This window comes from Leptopilina heterotoma, unplaced genomic scaffold (assembly GCF_015476425.1).
Source record: "Leptopilina heterotoma isolate Lh14 unplaced genomic scaffold, ASM1547642v1 Lhet_135, whole genome shotgun sequence".
Classification (NCBI taxonomy): domain Eukaryota; kingdom Metazoa; phylum Arthropoda; class Insecta; order Hymenoptera; family Figitidae; genus Leptopilina; species Leptopilina heterotoma.
The window spans coordinates 442,447-460,784 of record NW_025110854.1 but is presented as its reverse complement, the minus strand read 5'-3'; the positions used below and the strand labels follow the sequence as shown (position 1 = coordinate 460,784).

Below are 18,338 nucleotides of genomic sequence, written 5' to 3'. Positions count from 1 at the left end.
CCGCCAAGTAAAAGATTTTGTGACTGTCCAAACAATTAGTGAAATAAAAGTTTACCAAGTAAAATTTATAATTAAAATTTTAATAATAATGATTGATTTTAAATATTTTCTCTACTACACAACTCGAAGTACATATTGCAGTTGAAAAAAACAACCCGGGCTTAGCTGTTGTTATTGTACATTGCGGCTTAATTACATTTCCGAATTAAGTCAATGTTCTTCATTGCATTTTGAATTGTAACAAATAAAATTTAACTTTATAATTAACATTAACAAAAACCGAAATCTAATTACTCGTCATAATAAAAAATTTCTTTTTCAGCAATTTAAAAATCTTGGCGTCAATAATGCTTCTAATTCCAGGGCTCGAACCAGTGAAAGTATTTAATAATACGGACTTTACGGACCAAAAATGAAAAATTACGGACCATTTACGGACCAATTACTGACAAAAATATATAAGAGTACATTTTACTTAAAACTATAAATTAGATTTTTTCATAACTAAAAAACATGAAGATATCGATAAGCAATCGATAACTTCATGTTTTATAATAATTAAAGATAGAGTGATAAATTCATTATCAATTCAATTATTATTTTCAAGAATTTTTAACTAAAATTCTTCTGAAAATCGATTATTTTTAATAATTTTCGAAAAAGTTCTTTGACAATTTTCAAATCCATTTGTTTACAATATTCAATCTTACGAAATTTCAATTATTTTTAATTTCTTCAATTAAATATGTATATTAGAAAATAAAAACTTTAAATAATATAAAAAAATCAGCAATTAAACTTTTTCAAAAAAAAAAAATTAATTCCACAGAATTGTTAGTTAAAAATATGAAAAATTCAAATTTTGAAAGATTTGTATCTAAAACCTTTTCAAAATTTAATTATTTCTAAAACTTTACGCTCTAATACTTTTAATATTCAATTATAATCTAAAATTTTAACTGAAATCCATTTATAAATCAATTTTTATGAGAAAATTCTACGAGAATTTCATTATTTAAATACAAAAAAAACAATTTATTGAAAATTTATTGAATATTTACATATGTTTCTTAAAATTGAATTCTTTTAAAGAATTGTATCAATCAATTTTCAAATAATTTGAATTCTTTTGCAAAACTTTATTAAAATAGTAGATATTAAAAATAATTAAATTAGGGAAAATTTTTGAAAATAATTGAAATTTTTCCAAGAATTTTATTAAAATTTTTGAAAATAATTGATATTTCGGAGAAGAATTTAATTATCTATAAAATTTTGACGAGAATTTAAAAAAATTTTTGAGCATAATTGAATTTTTGCGAAGAATTTTATTACTTTTGAAAATAATTGAATTCCTTCAATCATTTGTAATTTCTCTAAAATTATCCAAATTATATCTATAGGGTAGAGTGGGGTAAAAAAGCCACATTTTTACTTTTGATGCTGTAAAATCTGTATTTAAAATTTTTTTCTCAAATTTCCAATTGTTATTGAAAGTTTAGTTATTAAGCTTGAAAATTCTTGACGGAAATATTTTTCATCTCATGAAAGGACTAAGTTATAAGAGTTTTACGAAAGCACTGTAAGTGGCTTTTTTGCACCACCTGGTGGGGTGAAAAAGCCACCCTACGATTTTAGCAAAACATGTTATCAATTTAGGTATTTTTATAGTTTCTCTTTATTTATATGACAAATAGTCTTATTTGAAAAATATTCTAATAATTATGAAAGAGTTTTTAGCAAGCAAAATTGAAAATTATATTAAGTTTACCTGTTTTCCATTTGCACTGCCAATTTTTCGTACCTTTTTTAGAAGTTCTCTTTAAGTTTTACCACAGATAACATATTTCGTTGCAACCGTTTATTCATTGTTTATTTTTTAAATGCACTTTGAACTACTTTTTCGTCGTGTTTAATTTATTTTATTAAATAAACACGAGACATTTTGTAAAATAAGAAGGTTAGTTTAAATAGAAAACAAGTGAATTTCACAAAATATTCAATGGATTTTTTGCCCTGGCTTTTTTACACCCAAGACCAGTTATTAAAAAAAGCAAAAATAAATTGTTAATTCAGTTCAATTTCCAAAAATTAACATTGTATACGTTTTCGGTATACTTTTCTACAAACATTTACTTTTATTATTCGTTCACTTAATCAAATTGTAATATGTTTGAAAAGTTCACCAAAATGTTTTCAAAAAAGCAACAAAAAATTAAAATTACAATAAAAACAATATTAATCTAGGTACAACATTCAAACTAGATTCAAAAGTTGCGTATTACCTAATAGTATTTATATTCTAAACAGCTGATAAATCGGCTTAATAGTTTTTAAATAAAACTCAAATGGCTTTTTTACACCATGGCTTTTTTACCCCACTCTACCCTAATTTACGTACTTTACGGACCTTTTTCAATCGAATTACGGACTTTACGGACCTTTTTTCAAAAAAACGGACTTTTACGGACTTCAAGCAAAGTTACGGACTTTTACGGGATTTACGGACCTAGTTCGAGGCCTGTAATTCAGAAATAAGGTGATAAAAAGAAAAAAATTTTCATGATTTTTTCGAAAATTAAAAAATTTTTTTAAAAAATTTTTTTTTGTAACTTTTGACAAAATTAAAATTTTACAAAATCCATGCCCTTAATTATAAAGTGGAGTGTAAGAAACTCATTAAAACAAAAACCATGAAAAAATAATAAAATTTGTGAAAGAAGAAGCATTTTTTATAAGTTTATGGTATAATATAATAAACCATAAATTTACAAAAAAATGCTTCTTCAGGGTGGCCACATTTTTGTAAAAAAAAATTCACGGTCATTTCCCGGTCCATTCCCGGTCATAAATAATAACTCTGAAAATAAATTATTCCATGAAAGATTGAAAGAATTTCCTGATTTTTAGACAAAACTTTGACTTTTTCCTAAACCCTAAAAATATTTTAGTTTACTCTAAAAATAATTTTGAACTTAAATAGATTTTTTGAAATAAATATTTAATTATATTATCCATTATTTTTCCATATAGTAGGTATTCAAATTTCAAAAAAAATTCAAATTTTAAATCCTTTAAATTTGAATAATTTTTAAGAATTGCTACTGTAACTTATTAAAAATTATTTTCAAAATTTTAATTCAATTATATTGTAGAAATAACTAAAATATTTCTAAAATCCACTTGTTTACAAGACAATTTCATGAAATTTTGAATAATTTGAAAATTTTTCAATTAAATATTACATATTTAGAAACATAACTAATTTGAAAAAATGTGAATAAAAATATTTTTAAAAACTAATTTATTCAGAATTTTTAATTAAAATCTTTTAAAATTCAACTTTTCTAAAACTTCAATTTGAAATTTTTTTAAATTCAATCTATAATAATATTAGCAATATTAATTTAACATTCTAAAATATAGAAAAATTTGCTTATGAATAATTGTAAAAAAACTAATTGATATTAATGAGAAATACGGTTTTTTAAAATTTATTTTCTAAGAAAAGAAATTTTATTTACACTACCGTCCGTGAGTATCAGGACGCCCCCTTTTTCATGAGTGGAAAAATGCTTAAAACGTAGAAAATAAGAATGACAAAAATTTTTCGTATTTTTTTCCTGAAAGCTGATGAAATTATGAAAAGACTGACACCTGATCGAAGAATTTTCGTTGACTATTCTGTCAGAATAAATAGAATAAACAGAAAAAATACTGGATTTTTCATGCTTTTCGTAATTTTTTAATTTCTCGAAAACTAATTAACTTTTTTTAGCGTTCTTGGTCTTGTTTCAATCTCTATTCAATGTAGAATCTAAATTAATTAATGGTAGGGTAACTGTACCAATTTTCGAGGGTTTTAGGCAACATGTGACTTTGACATTTTTTTTCTCGGAAGTAAATGCACTTTAAAATTTGATTTTTGTATATTTGGACGAAGGATCTAATAATGTTTAATATTCATATTTATTTTTTTAATATAAACTAAATTGTTAAGCAAAAAATATATTTAAAAGTCAATCGAGCAAAAGCACCATTTGTCGATGGTCTTGTGCTAATTTCTCGAGGGTCTGTTCCAATTGTCGAGGGTATGACATTTTTAAACATATAACCCAATATAACCTAACAATTAACCTGTACAGATATTAGAAAATCGAGTAGATATTTATTTTTTCGATAAAAATATTATAGAACATTACCAGAAAACAAATATATTTATTTAACTATAATTGAATAATTTATAATATCGATATAAAACATTTTTATAGTAGATGATACAGGACAGAAAATTATTTAACTGCTTTTTAAACTTTTATAAATATAAGGGCAATTCTCTGGAACCTTTAACTTTTGACTTGAAAAAAAAAAATTTACTAGCACATTAATAAAAATTTGTATATAAATTAAAATTAGCATTTAGAATTTATTTTTGCAGTTAAAAATGTAATATTTCGAAGGTCTCATATATTTTTATTCTTTTTTAATAAGACGATTTTTTACAGGTTAAAATCTATTGTTTTCGATTGTTTTGGATTTAAATATTTTGGTTGTCTTTACTTTTTTATAATATTTATTATTTATTTTTTAATATTCTCTATTAGAGTTATATTAAATTTAAATTAAATTGGTCAAATTTAAATATTTTAATAAAAATTAGTGAATTTAATTATTATTTATTTATTTATTAAATTTATCTTAATTGTAATATTTTTTCTAGATAACCTTAATAATTTCCTTCTCTGATGCAAGTTTTTCAAATTGTATTCTGCTTCTTTTTCCCTTTTTTTCGTTCTTTTTTCCCTCATTTGTTCTGCTTTTTATTCTAAATTTCTTTCATTGACCTCATTATTTTTAACTTTACGAATTACATATTTCTATTTTGAACTTTAAAAACAAAACGGTCAATAGTGAAGTTATCAATTTATCACACTGACAACCTTGAAATCCTAATTTATTGCGACAAAAAATTAGTTTTTTACGGTCCTGACAATTTCGGTCCTGACATTTTCACGTGTACCTCCTTGTATCTCGATAATTATTGAAAATTTTAAGGCGTGCTTTTACACACAAGTAAAAAATATAATTGTGCGAATGTGCGTACAGGTTTGATAAATTTTTATAGTTTTGTTTAATTGTGCCGAATAATTTACGGTCCTGACATAACCAGGTTCTTTGTCGAATTCAAGAACAATATTCTTCAATAATTTCAATATAAATTATTGCACATAAAAATTTCAACTGGCCACAGTTTTAGTAAGTTTTAAGCTTTCATTCTATGTATTGTTGAATTCATTTTATTAAGGCACTCTTAAAATATCTGCAAGTACGTTTGCAGTTACGGTCCTGACACGAAAATAAGGGAAATTTTTCGAAATTAAATATCTTTACTTTCCAAATGCGTATAATCTTCTAATTACTTTAAATAATCCTTAGATATTCATTTACATTTATGTATTCGTCGTTTTATTCTATGTTGATGTGCCAACTTATAAAATTAGTTTATGTTTCTGAAAGTACCTAAAGGGACTCTCGTGATTTGCTTACTTTTCCACATTAAAAAATATATATTAATTACTAAACATAATTTAATAATTTTTAAACTAACATATTTTAATATTATTAAACATACCGACAGATTGGCTCAGTCGGATAGATGCCTGGCGTTGGTGGTCGTTTAAGGACCAAGGGTATAAGTACCCTTGGTTCGCGCCCACTTGGCTTGGTATTTTTCCGGCACGTGAGACAATCTGAGCGGGAGGTTTGACGTCGAGGTATAATGATGTGCACCGTCGATTATTGTCCGGTACACACCATTAGAACTCGACTGTCGATAAACCGGTTGTACTCAGAGAGGTTTTCTACAGTTTCCCTCTTCTCTGGCGAGAAAACCCATTGACGGGTGGTCCAGGCGTAATGCGAGTACTCCTAATAAAGTCGGCTGTAGACGCAAATTAGGTTAATATATAGAAAATTTCTAAAGTAGAATGGTTATGCTTAATCCAAAAAAGTATTTCTCGGGGACTCTTGTCGAAGTGGGTAAGGCCAATAGGGCAGGAGTATAAACAATAAAAAAAAAAAAAAAAAAAAATATTATTAAACATTCTTTACATGGAACAATAATTCTTTTTATAAAACATTTGATATATCTTGAGTAATTGCATAATAAATATAAGACACCTAAAGGTTAAAGGTTCCAGAGAATTGCCCATAAGTTAATTAAATTTAATCAATTTTGTTAATCAGACATTAATTGAAAAAATAAATTAATTTAAGTCACATTAAATTTGTAAACGAATAAAATAAACTTTTATTACGAACTGTAAATATAATGGTTAATTATAATTAAACTATAGTACAAAATTTTTAGTTTTAAATAATGCATTTTTTTATTAATTTTTTTTCGGTCTTCCTCGTTTTTTTGGTTGATTATTTTCTGTTGGTTGTAAATTTTTGGAGCATTTTTTTTCTTTTTCTCTGTACCTATAAATGTTTGGCATTTATGTTTGACGTTTAGTAAATAAACACTTAACCATCGATAAATGGTGCATCAGCGAAAAAAGTGACTACACCAATTTTCGAGTCATTACCTCGAAAAATGGAACTGTCAAAAAAAAGGAACCAAATACCGATGATTTGCTTTTAAAAAATATTAAATATTTTTTTTTAACAAAAAAACATGCATACAAAATTAATTTAGTTCGTGTACAAAATTATAATAATAATTTTGTACACAAAAAGTCATTATAAATACGTTTAATTTGCATTTCTAAAAATCTGTTTTAATCAACCTGAAGTATTAAGAAAATGGAGATTCGTGTAAATTTGACAGCAGTGAATTATAATATTAATTAAATAATTTTTTTAGTAGAATCGCTACGAAATTTGTATATATAAATATACAGTTGAAAATACAAAGATTATTTAGAAATTTTTTTTGTTCTTAAATATTATATATTATACTATTTATCTAAAAAAGAAAATTATTATCCTCGACAATTGGAGCACCCTCGGCAATTGGTGCAGTTACCCTATTGTGATATAAATTTTTCCAAAAAAATTTGAAACTGTGAAAGTCGGATAAAAAAATTTTGAAAAACAGATTGACACTTTTTCAACAACAAAATTTTTTTAATTAAATAATTAAGTAATTAAAAAGCTTTTTTGAATTTTATTATATCTAGTAAATGAACATATTTTACATTGACCTTTTTGACAATTTAATATTCATGATAATTTTTTGAATTTTTTTAATTCTACTTTTACGGTTTCAAATTTTTTTTGGAAAAATTTATTTCACAATACCAGTTAATAATTTAGATTCTACATTAAATAGAGATTAAAACAAGACCAAGAGCGCTAATAAAAGTTAATTAGTTTTCGAGAAATTAAAAAATTACGAAAAGCATGAAAAATCCAGTATTTTTCCTGTATCTGACAGAATAGTTAACGAAAATTCTTCGATCAGGTGTTAGTCTTTTCATAATTTCATCAGCTTTCAGGAAAAAAATACGAAAAATTTTTGTCATTCTTATTTTCTACGTTTCAAGCATTTTTCCACTCATGAAAAAAGGGGCGTCCTGATACTCACGAACGGTAGTGTATTTTTATTTACTTTATTTATTATTCAAAAATTAATTTTTATAAATTTCTTATCACTTTTGTTCTAATTAGTTCAAATTTTTAATAATTCTTATTTGCTTTGTTATAATATTATTGCAAAAAAATTTTTAAATTGATTTATTTTTCACTATTTTATAGGATGTGGAATTTTTTCTCTTTGAAATTTTTTTGACAAATTTAATTAAAATTATATTTTTTTTAATTATTGTTAGAAATAGAAAGAATTTAAAATTAAATTTAATATTTTCTTTTTCTAAGTCTGTTACGTTGGACAACAAAATTCATAATTTTCTTCTTTCACAAATTTTATTATTTTTTCATGGTTTTTGTTTTCATGAATTTCTTACACTCCATTTTATAATTAAGGGTATGGATTTTGTAAAATTTTAATTTTAATTTTTTGTAAATTTATGGTATAACATCGAAATGTTACCATAAACTTATAAAAAATGCTTCTTCTTTCACAAATTTTATTATTTTTTCATGGTTTTTGTTTTCATGAATTTCTTACACTCCATTTTATAATTAAGGGTATGGATTTTGTAAAATTTTAATTTTAATTTTTTGTAAATTTATGGTATAACATCGAAATGTTACCATAAACTTATAAAAAATGCTTCTTCTTTCACAAATTTTATTATTTTTTCATGGTTTTTGTTTTCATGAGTTTCTTACACTCCATTTTATATTTAAGGGCATGGATTTTGTGAAATTTTAATTTTGTCAAAAGTTACAAAAAGAAATTAAAAATAAAAATTTTTTTAATTTCCGAAAAAATCATGAAATTTTTTTTTGATTTTTTTACCTTATTTCTGAATCAAAATAGTGTCAGAAAAAAAATATACAAAATTTTTTCAATTATATTCTGTTATAGTTGAAATTTCGGGTGCAGAGAATTTTATTGTTTTAACAATTGAATTATTACAAAAAAGTTTATTAAAATGTTTTAAAAAATTGAATTTCTGTGAAAAGTTTTCTTATTTTTGAAAATAATTGTATTCTTCATAAGAATTTTATAAACATTGTTTTATAATTAATTTTTTTGAAGGATAATAAATATTATGAATATTTTATTTTAAATAATTGAATTCCTGTGGAAAACTGTATTTGTGAAAGTAATTGAATTTTTTGATTAATTAATTTAAAATAGTATTAAAAATAATTGAAATTCTTGGATGAATTTTATTATTTATGAAAACAATTGAATTTTTGCTTAGAATTTTATCAAGAAATTATTTAAATAATTGAATTTCCATGAAAATTGTTATTATTAGTGAAAGTAATTGAATTATTGTGAAGAATTGTATACAAATTTTGTTAAATAATTGATTTGTTCGAAATTTATTTGAAAATGCTATTCTAAATTAGTTGTATTCCTGTGGAAATTTTATTATTTATGAAAATAATTGAATCTTTGATGAATTTTATCAATTTTTTAAAAAAAAATAATTGAATTCTTTTAAATTCAGAAAGTCTTGTCATTTTAGAACAAATTTAGATAACGATTTGAAAAATTTGAATGAAATAAAAAACCTAAATTAAAATGTGAAATACGGTGAGGGAATAATAAATATGCCGAAATTAATTGAATAAAATTAAATCATTTATTGAGGAGCTTTACCACGTCCAAAGCCACCGCGGAATTCCAAATCTCCAATACCTGCACCTACATCAGTTTTCTTTTCCCCAGCACCACTGGGTCCTCTTCTATATCCTGAGCGATCTTCCGCAGGTCTTGAGCCTTCAGTCCTTGGACCGGCAGTAGGCCTTGGTCTCGCTGTTTCCGATCTGGCTTGTCTCTTCAAAGTAGAAGGCACGATTTCGGGTGGAAGATGTAAATATCCTCGCAAGTATCCAATACCTTCATTAGTTAGATACCAATAATAGTGTCTCCATGCGAATTGCTCCTTCACGTATCCTCTTGACTTCAAAGACTAGAAAACAAATTTATAATTACTCACAATTCGCTTTTTAATATTAAATAAGGTACTTGGAAGGTTAATTAACAATTTAATTCTAATTGTTAAAAAATACTACAATTTAAGTCAAATACTCAAGTTACAGTGACAACAAAAATTATGTACCTGCATAGCCTTAATGACGTGAAGGTTCGGAATGGTTTCCAGTTCAGGATGTTTCGGTGCATGATAATCCTTCATGGCCACCATTACACCCTCTTTGAAGAGGTACTCATAAATAGCAATACGGTTCTTCTTGGGCATCAACATGCTACAAAACGAAGGAATGATAATTAGTATCAAATAGAAATTAATTAATAATTTAGAAAAATTTTCATTTTTTGTTTTCAAAATATTCCTTTTTTTAAATAATAACAAATTTCAGGGCTCGAACCAGTGACCAAAAATGAAAAATTACCATACTGCTTTTAATATTCAATTATTATCTAAATTTTTAACTGAAATTCATTTTTAAATCAATTTTTATTAGAATTCAATTATTTAAATAGAAAAATAAATAATTTATTGAATAATTGAATGTTTATTAAAATTGAATTCTCATAAAGAATTTTATCAACAAATTTTAAAATAATTAAATTCTTTCGACGAATTTGAATAAAATTTTTCAAAAAATTTGATTAAAATTGTATTAAAAATAACTTAAATTCTGCGATGAGTTTCATTATTTGTGAAAATAATTGAATTCCTGTGGAATTTTTGTTATTTATGAAAATAATTAAATTTATTTTAAATAATTGAATTCTTTTAAAATTTTTATTAAATTAGTAGATATATTGAAAATCATTTAATTGTAGAGAATTTTTGAAAATAGTTCAAATTCACGCTCTAATGCTTTTAATATTCAATTATAATCTAAAGTTTATGACTGAAATTCATTTTTAAATCAATTTTTAATTGATAATTCTACTAGAATTCAATCATTTAAATATAAAATAGTATATTTCGTAACGAGTGCGAGCAGTTGCCAATTTTTGAACGAGCACTTTTTTTGGAATAAACTGTTCGCTTCGCCTACAGTTTGTTCCAAAAAAAAGTGCAACTGCTAGCACTAGTTACGAACGATATTTTTCATAACAAGGTGCAAAAAAGTGCCCTTTTTAGCACCGCGTTATGAAAATAAATAATTTATTTATTGAATGTTTCTTAAAATTGAATGCTCGTAAAGAATTTTATCAAATAAATTTTTAAATAAGTGAATTCTCTTGACTAATTTTAACCAAATTTTTTAAAATAACATTTTTCAAGAAATTTGTTTAAAATTGTATTAAAAATAATTGAAATTCTGCGAAAAGTTTTATTATTTATGAAAATAATTGAATTATTGAGAAGAAATTTATAGAAAATTTGTAAATAACTGAATTCCTGTGAAATTTTTATTATTTTATGAAAATAATTAAATGTTTTCCAAGAATTTTATTAAAATTTTTGAAAATAATTGAATTAAAATTTATTAAAATATAAATTAATTACAAATTTTTCAAAAGTTTTAAAGAGAAATTTATAAAATAGATGAAAATTAACTACACAGGTGAGTCTGTCACCAAAGGAGTTATTAACGTGATTATAAATTGTAAAATATTTACGTACTATTGAAACGATAATTATAATTGAAACAGAAATAATTTAAATAATATTTAAATATTTTCATTGTTCAAGACTATGATATTCTTATATTTCTACAGCTGTCAAAATAGCCTTTTTTCGCGCACCTCATCTTAAAAATTGAAATTTCAAATTAAATACAATAAATTCTGAAAATTATTTCCAAAAATGTATTGTAGAGTTATTAAGATTTACTATTATAAATTAAAAAAAAATAATAAAATTTAAAAAATAGGCTACAACTATTTTTGCTAAAATATAATGGATTGACGCTTATAGTTTGTATTTTTTTCGACACCATAAAAGAACGTGATTAAATTTAGTAGTGCAACATCTTTCAGACAGGTAATAAATTTAATCTACTATTATTGACTTTGAAAGTGATGAATTTACTCGAAAAAAGGTTCAATTTTTAATTTTCAAATATCTGGATTAGTGTGGATACAATAAAAAACATTGTTCCATGAATATGTGAAAAATTAATAAAGCGTGCACACTTTATGGTTATGTTGCCAACGTAAACATAAATGAATCTTTCAGAATCTAGTGGCGAACAAATTTGAGAAACGACAGGATTAAAACATTTAAAAATATAAAAAACATTATTGTTCAATTAATTTGTTGCAAAAATGTTGAGTGTGTAAAGAATACTGCAGTAAGAACATAACCAAACCGAAACCATTATTGCAAATAAAAATCCATTGAAATACGCACAAACAGTAAAAACATGAATATATTATTACTTAGTAATTTATTTAAAAATAAAAGAATATACTATTTTTCTAATTTTACTGATTGATATTTATTTAAATAGAAATTTTAAACAAAATCTTCCACTCACGTGTTTATCTACTTAAAGTCTTCCTATGAAAAGAACATGGACGTTAAAATACTTGACGTGGTCAGTGATGGGAATCAAAGAAGTATAGTTTGTTTCAGAATTAAGCCGCGTTCAGACCTCTGCAGCCCATGGTAACATACACTCGTGCTCATTAAGGCCTTTCTCCAATAGGTTTTAAAAAGTGTGCGAAGGACTGCGTCTGCGTCGGTTGCTATAGCAACACATGCTAAAATCAACGCAACGCAGTCATTCGCACACTTTTTAAAACCTATTGGAGAAAGGCCTTTAAGGGTGCAGTCCCATGGCACCGTTTTGCGTTGCGTTTTGTAACTAGGCCATGAGTGTGAGAGAGATGAAGATATAGGTTCGCTATATTTGCACTCATTGCCTAGTTACAAAACGCAACGCAAAACGCTGCCATGGGACTCCACCCTAAAGGCCAACGCAGAATAGATCTGTAACCGAAACCGCAATCGTAACTGTAAGCGTAAGAATGAGTTAGAGAAGGATAAACAATATACCTATCCTTCTTTCACTCATTCTTACGGTTACGCTTACGATTGCGGTTCCGGTTAAAGATTCTATTCTGCGTTGGCCTTTAGGCCTTTCTCTAATAGGATCCCCCAAAACTCTGCGTTTGGCTGCGATCTGCGAATGACTGCGTTGCGTTGATTTTAGCATATGTTGCCATAGCAACCGACGCGACTTAAGTCCAACGCACAATAGGTTTGCGAAAGTCGTTCGCGAACGAGACGCATGCGATAGACAAGGACACAAATATATCTCTGTCCTTTTCTAACTCATGCTTTGCGTTCGCGAATCTGTTGTGCTTAGGCCTTTAAGGCCTTTCTCCAATAGATTTTAAAAAGTGTGCGAATGACTGCGTCTGCGTCGGTTGCTATAAGGGTGGAGTCCCATGACAGCGTTTTGCGTTGCGTCGTAATGGGAGAGAAAAAGACGCAAATATACGTTTGCTGCATTCTCTCTCATTACAACGCAACGCAAAACGCTGCCATGGGACTGCGGCCTAAAGGCCTTTCTCCAATAGGATCCAAAAACTCTGCGTTTGTCTGCGAATGACTGCGTTGCGTTGATTCTAGCATGTGTTGCTATAGCAACCGACGCAGACGCAGAGTTTTTAAAACCTATTGGAGAAAGGCCTTTAGAGAAAGGCCTTTAGGCTGCGGTTACACCTCTGCAGGCTGCCTGCCTGCGCAGGCAGGAGCAACAAGAGTAAGGGAGAAGTTTGAAGTCACTGACTCTCTTACTCTTGTACGTTACCATGACAACCTGCAGGCAGGCAGGCTGCCTGCAGAGGTGTAACCGCAGCCTTAGAGTTTTGGGAACCTATTGGCTGCAATAGGCCACTAAAAAGGAAAGAAGAAGAAGAAGAAGGAACCTATTGGAGAAAGTTGAGACTTTTGAGAAAAAGAGACACTTGACGTTTTTAGAAAAAAAAAGTTTATCCTTGATGGAAAATTAGAGTTTATAAGATATATAAAATAATAGGTAATAAAATAAGTAAAATAACATATTTTCCTGTTAAAATAATATATTAATTGAAAATTTTTTTGTATTATTTGTTAATTTAATTTAATTTTGTAAAATTTAATAAAACAACTTTTACATTATTTGAAAGAATTTACACGTTTGGAAATGAAGCTATTTTCTAGAATTTTTTTACAATTCCTATGGATTATATTGATCTGCATCTTTTTTAGTTAAATAAATACACTCTTTAGCTTCATAAAAAAACTTATTTTATTAAAAAAATATTATTTGTTTATTAAAAATTTAACAATTCTTTTAGACCTGCTGAAAGTACCGATGCCAGCTGCGTAATTAGATTTCTCCGGTTAAAAAAATATGAAACACAAAATTCAATTTGACTTCTGTTCAGTATAGGACTGTGCTTATCGCCCGAACTAGAATTTTTAAATTTTTATGCAAGAATAACAAAATGTCGGCAATTTAAACAAAGATTTTCGAAAATTAAGGATTTTTGGCATAGATTTTTGGTTTAAAAAAATAGTAAAAATTAATATTTTTCAATAATTTTAGTTTCGGCGATACCCACACATGTGACGAAGGTCACATGCAAAAAAGTGGTTTTGAGAAAAACGCGTTTAAAGTTTATGTTGCATAATTACTTAGCCCGTCTACGGGCTCAAATAGCACTGAAATAGTATATTTCGTAACGAGTGCGAGCAGTTGCCAATTTTTGAACGACCACTTTTTTGGAAAAATTGGCAACTGCTAGCACTATAGTTACGAACGATATTTTTCATGATAATGATTTTCATGATATTTTTTCATGATATTCATAATAAATAAAAAAATTTTGATTTTTTGAAGTTAACAAAATGGCCACTTTTTGTAAAAAAAAAATATTTTTTTATAAACAAATTCATTTTTTTGAAATATGGGCGTTATTAATTTTACTTTTTTTTATTTATTTATGCCTTCCAGTAAAAAAAGCAGAATTGGCAGTGAGCGAATAGAATTGGCGGTGAGTTTCTGCTGATAACGAACTGGAAATATGGAATTTTGTTAAAATGTAAATAAATGAAATTTGACAAACTCTTGGTCTATTACCGTTATGATTTAAAATATGTGTTATGTTTGCGCTGTGACTTATACTCACAGCACTCTCAGCGCGAACGTCGAAAGGTCCCTAAATCGTATGGTAATAGATCAGTCGAGTCGATCAATAAACGTGAAATCGAAAGGTTCCAGAGTACAGGATTTCATCTTTCATTGTAGTAAAAGTATAAAATTATGGCGCGAAAGCCTTGTATATTGTATTTGAAGTAATAATAATCATAGTAATAATTATTAGAGCTGTGCAAAATTCGAACCGAACCGAGTTTTGTTCGGTTTTGGGGCGCCGAAATGTCGAATATTCGACATCCGAACTGGGCTAGTTCAAATGTCGGTTTTTCGACATTCGAACTGGGCTAGTTGGAATGTCGAATATTCGACATCCGAACTAAGCTAACTCGAATGTCGAATTTTCGACATTCGAACTAGGCGAAAAAATTCGAACAGTTCGGTTCGAATTATTTTGCACAGCTCTAATAATTATCAATTTTTAAATTTTATATTTTATTTGAGTGAGTGCCCTCTGGGCCACTCACTTCTACCCGACTAGTATAAGCGCGTGCGGTCCGAGTGAAGAGCCGGTTCTTCGATCCAGCTCCTCAATTCTATTCAATCACTGCCAATTCTGCCTTTTTTACTGCCAGTAAAAAAAGCAGAATTGGCAGTGAGCAAATAGAATTAAGGAGCTGGATGGGATGGCAACCGAAATTTTATCGGTTTCGCTTTCTTCTTTTCTGTATTCTTCTAAAAATAAATTCGGTTTTGGTATTTCTGTTACGGTTTTTTTTCAAAGAATTAGGATTTCTGTATTTGGGTTTCGGTTATTAATGTGAATTAATGTAAATAATCAGGGTTACGGTTTCTTAAAAATTTGGGTTAAAGGTTTCGGTTTCTGGTTGCTTTCCCCGGACAATATTTATGAATGAAAATATTTGTGTGCATTTAAATTATTTAGAAAGAATGAAATATGTTTATTTACTCATAATTTATTTATAAATTTGTTTTATATTTTATAAGATGACCATAGCGTTGTCAAGGAAAAACTAAACATTTTTTGAAAAAACAGTTTTTCCCCCCTAACTTTTACATTATTTGACATAATTAGCTAAAAATTGATATACTAGTGAATTTTTACAGGCTGGCCACAAATAATTAATTTAAGAAAATTTTTTTCTAATTTATTTTGAATAAATTTTTTTTAATTAATTATTTGTAATCTGCAAATTTGGTTCCTCTACTTATTGTTTACAATATTAGACATACTATACTCAGTTTTACTTTTATATTAAAAACCGAAAATACGAAATTTAGGTTTTGAAATAAAGGGTTTTAAATTTTTATAATACGGGTTTTGGTTTACGGTTTTCTGTTTCAGATAATTTTTTTTTCGGTTTCGGTTTCAAGTCCCTAAAATTCTGAGCACTCAAATGAACGAATTTTTTAAATTTTTTCTTTCAATAATATTGCGTCAGGTATTAAAGATATAGTCATTCCATTATATTTCGACTAAAGTCGTTGCCGACTAATTTAAAAAAATTATTATATTTTGCAGGAATGATTTTAAAGATATTATAGGATCACACCGAACAAAAAGAATTTTATAAATATTTTTTATATTTATTGTAAAATAAACATCTAAAGTATATGAAGTCGTAAAAACTGTCACGTTTTCATCTATTAGAAAATATTAAAGAAGACACATAATTTACTATAAAAATGTAAAAAAATATTAGAATTTATTAAGAATGAATTATTTTATTCATATAAATTGATAGAAACAATTATTAATAAGAAATATTAAATAAAAAATTATATTAAATTTCACCTAGCAAATAACGAAAATTATGCAATAATTAATTGATCACTAGATACACTCACTGGAAAAATATTTTCTTTGGTCCAGAAACTATTTTTCGAAATAATTAATTTTAAACTTTTCACTATTTCTATCAGGTTAATATATATGTTTTTTAAAAGACGAAGTTTGCTCTTCTTGTTTAATTATTTTGAACCAACTTCAGTTTTAAAAAAGCTTTGGGACCAAAGAAAATCTTTTTCCAGTGAGTGTATCTAGTAATCAATTAATTATTGTCCAATTTTCGTAATTTTTCATTTTTTTGGGCGGAAGTTATTTACATTTTAAAATTGTGAAAATAAGCAAAGTGCCAGTTTTAATGGCTTATTTTTTAAGATTTGTGATGAAAAAAGGAAGAAAGTGATAAGAACTAAAAGTTAATCACAGGTACTTTATATTTCATAAGGTTTTATTAATTTACTTGATCAGAAATGACGAAATTATTGGTATTTTAAAAATCAAAAATTGTGGAAAGTATCACTTTCTCAACTTTTGTGTAAATATTAAACAATTTAAACCATCTTATAGAGTATATAAAAATATATTTGTTGAACCAAGATTTAATCAATTTTTATAATATTTATGAAAAGTTATTTATGTACTTCTATTATTATTATCTGTATGAGGAAGCAAAGTGTTCATCAAATGAACACAACTTGGCAGAAGTTTTTGTTATGGGCCAAAATAAGTGAAACCGGCCACTTGAAAAATTTTTGTCTCCAATTTTAAATTACGATATATTGATGCGCAAAACTCCAAGGATTAATTAAAAAAAAAGAAAAATCAGTAACCTCCAATATTATTGAAATTATGTAGATTTTTCTGCCAAAATGCAGGCGAAAATCGACTTTTAATTTTAAAAATCCGCTTGAAAGCGTGAAGTTTTTAACAAAACAAAAGACGATCTTATTTATTCGTTTGCAATTTTATCTTTTTCCAGGAACTCGAGTCGATTTTCGCCTGCATTTTGGCAGAAAAATCTACACAATTTCTATAATATTGAAGGTTACTGATTTTTCTTTTTTTTTAAATTAATCCTTGGAGTTTTGCGCATCAATACATCGTAATTTAATCTTTCAAAAATATTGAGAACATTCTTCAATTTGAAATTGTTTAAAAGAATTGTTAATAACATTATAAATTTTCATTTTTTAGCAATCGCTTTATTAAATCCTTAAAGTATAGACTGTAAGCTTTAATTTAAAAAAAAATTCACTTAATTATATCTTTATTTGTTTCAAATAAGTAATAATAAAATGACCCAAAATTTTAACACTTGATTACTTCAAAAATAAAATTTTTTTTTGAAAAATATTGTAGGGGAAAAAGTGTACTCATATATCTACCAAAAATCATAGATAACTTAAAAATTGGAGACAAAAATTTTTCAAGTAGCCGGTTTCACTTATTTTGTCCCTTATGCATTTACAGTTTTTAATAAAAAATAATTAATTCAGTGAAAAATTATTCTTGAAATAATTTGCATTTTGAATCTGATGTTTATATACAAGATTTAAAAAAAATTATGAACCGAAAACATATACTGTTTAAAAACCAAAAATTGTAATTTGTTACATCTCGTGAAAAATAATAAATAATTTTTTCATTGGTGCAGGGCTCGAACTATAGGTCCGTAAAAGTCCGTAACTTTGCTTGAAGTCCGTAAAAGTCTTTTTTTTAAAAAAAAGGTCCGTAAAATCCGTAAATTGTTTAAAAAAGGTGCGTAAAGTCCGTAAATTGTACGATATAATTTGGGGAATTTTAGAGAAATTACAAATGATTGCAGAAATTCAATTATTTTCAAGTAAGTAATAAAGATCTTCGCAAAAATTCAATT

General features: G+C 26.4%; 1 protein-coding gene across 1 annotated transcript; it reads right to left on the bottom strand.

Moving 5' to 3' along the window:
• Nucleotides 1-9,204: 9,204 nt before the first annotated feature.
• On the bottom strand, nt 9,205-12,202 carry LOC122497627 (40S ribosomal protein S10b-like). Its single transcript, XM_043604865.1, has 3 exons — nt 12,046-12,202; nt 9,708-9,852; nt 9,205-9,557 (listed from the first exon to the last, which is right to left on the bottom strand). The coding sequence occupies exons 2-3, from the start codon at nt 9,849-9,851 to the stop codon at nt 9,228-9,230; spliced, it is 474 nt and encodes a 157-aa protein (XP_043460800.1). The 5' UTR covers nt 9,852; nt 12,046-12,202; the 3' UTR covers nt 9,205-9,227.
• Between the last annotated feature and the right edge of the window lie 6,136 nt (nt 12,203-18,338).